At 40.9% G+C, this 2,387-nt stretch overlaps 1 protein-coding gene across 1 annotated transcript in view; it reads right to left on the minus strand.

Annotated features, from left to right (window-relative positions):
• The window catches only part of LOC100533405 (phospholipase C), a gene marked incomplete at its 5' end in the record, with an annotated part of 64,302 nt that overhangs the window by 32,927 nt on the left and 28,988 nt on the right, over positions 1-2,387 (minus strand). Inside the window, 1 exon segment of the mRNA NM_001204688.1 lies at positions 511-603. Coding sequence (NP_001191617.1) covers positions 511-603 — 93 coding nt within the window.

Raw genomic sequence — 2,387 nt, forward strand, 5'->3', positions numbered from 1 at the left:
CTCTCTCTCTCTCTCTCTCTCTCTCCCTCTTCACTCTGCACTTACCCGCCTTGAAATCTCACCAAGCAATGGAGGCCGCCGACAATGACGCCTACATAACACATCTGATTCAATTTCTGATTCCGAAATCGCGTTGCGCCTTTTCATTCTGCTCTTTGATCAATATTATATTGGTTTCTTGTCTGACTTCGGATCCCTCAGAGATGGAACACGAGATTACTTTGGACAACACATTTCCCAATAAAAGCAACAAGTCCTGATTTATGCCCACAGAAAACTCGGATTAGACCCCGTGGTTCCAGAATGGCGCGACAGAAGTGCAGAGCAAGACTGCCGTCGGTAAACAAGTTGGGCTGCGCTGCAGGCTGCTGAGTGAAGTTCAGATCTTCAACCACCGAGTCTCAGCCCGGGTTGGCAGGGTCAAAGCACCCCGTCTTCTAATTGCTCTGAGTTCTGATAATGGGGGGCTTACAATGTATATGTTAAAACAAGGAGGAATGAGCACTCACCGTCGATGCCAAGCTGTCCTTTCCGACGGCCTTCTGTGGACGGCTCAAACTTGTTGATAATCTCCAAACATTTGTCCTTCGTCACTCGTTGCATCTGGAGACATACACAAGTTTTTATATTTTTTAAAGTATAGTCTAAACATAATACGCAGTTTTTGGGACACCCGAATAGACGTAAAGCCTTGAACATCTAGCTCTCACTGGCAAAATAGAAGGCAAACGAGGCAGGGTTCAAAGGCCCACAGTAACCTGCTTGGAGAACCTAAACATAATATTATTATGATTAACGGGGAAAGATCAGGGTAATGCAGCTTTTTCAAGAGCATCCGAACAAAAGGAATGAATTGAGAACCATGATTGCCGATGTCTGTCGCAGATCTGGCGGCACTTGATGATGATGATGATGATGATGATGATGATGATGATGATGATGATGATGATGGAGATGATGATGATGATGACGATGATGATGAAGATGATGATCTTAACCACACACACCCACACCTCGTCCTCACTTTTATTTGAAGGTGTCTTTCATTTTCTCCTAATAAGTGAAGGGGGCTATTATGAAAATATCAAAATACTCGAAGTTAAAACGATGGAGCGTAGTGGTATAATTAACGATGATATAAGACGTGGTCACACAGACTTCTACAAATTAAAAAAAGGGAGCAACAAGATCACAACAACAACAGCGACAACGATAATACAAAATAGAGACCAGCAATTGCAAAGAATGCCGTTGGCTAACCCCAATTCTTTCTTTCCGATATATAATTTCCGTCTGTCTGATGTCTTAATGTCGTCTTATCATACAAAACATGTCATCAATACTTCTCTTGAAACCATAAACCTACTCCCCCCCCCCTTTCCATTCGTTCTCCTTTCTCAGAAAAGAAAGAAAGAAAGGGAAGGAAAGAAAGACAGGAAGGGAAGGAAAGAAAGACAGGAAAGGAAGGAAAGAAAGAAAGAAGGAAAGAAAGAAAGAAAGGCATAAAGAAAGAAAGACAGAATGACAGAAAGAAAGACAAAAAAAATGAAAACGAATCTCCATCGGCTCGATGGAAATAATGAAAAGCTCCCCGTCTTTTCTAAACCCTTACGGTTCTTCCACATGATTATGTTGCACTCTATATTATGCGCACTATCTAGATCGACAGTCTCCTTCTAACCCAAATGCCTTTTGAATGGCACCGGTTTCTGGAAGGCATGCTGCAATAAACGACCTGAATAATGCAAAGGATAAAAAACACAGGGTGTTTTGATAATGGAACAGAAAAGATGAGAGTTTTCTTTACATTTATAAGCAAAAACCACTGAGGATGACAAGGGGCCGTGCTACGCTGAAAAAAAAGTGATTGGCTGAAAGGTTTTATTTTTCTTGATTTGTTTCGTTTTGTATTATTTTGGTTCGTTTTTGTTGGTTGGTGCAATTTGTGTTATTTTTTGTTGTGTTGTTCTTTGTGCTTGTTGATGTTTCCGTTTTTTGTATGTTGGTTTATATATTTCTTGTGTTTATTCCTCTATGCTTTTTTATGTTAGTGGACTGTGAGATTTTGAAAACAAGACAAACCCACTTGTCTTTTCTGGCATTTAAAAAAAGTTGAAGTCAAGCGTCATATCGAAGGGCACTTTTCCCTTGGACGAAGGAACATTTTCTGCTCAGCTGACGACGCCTGAAAATAACCAACTCACTAAACTGTTTAAAAATATCCAGTCCGTTGTTTTTATAGTAGAAGGTTTTACGGCGTTTGCAACTGCATAAGGTCATATGAGCGCCAAGGGGTGGGTGTCAACAGAGAAGTCTTTACAGGGAATCAGACTTATTCTGCTCACCTCTCTTGCTTCAACAGCACAAGGTCTGCTTCGACTATCAAG

Source organism: Aplysia californica, unplaced genomic scaffold, assembly GCF_000002075.1.
Source record: "Aplysia californica isolate F4 #8 unplaced genomic scaffold, AplCal3.0 scaffold00788, whole genome shotgun sequence".
Classification (NCBI taxonomy): domain Eukaryota; kingdom Metazoa; phylum Mollusca; class Gastropoda; order Aplysiida; family Aplysiidae; genus Aplysia; species Aplysia californica.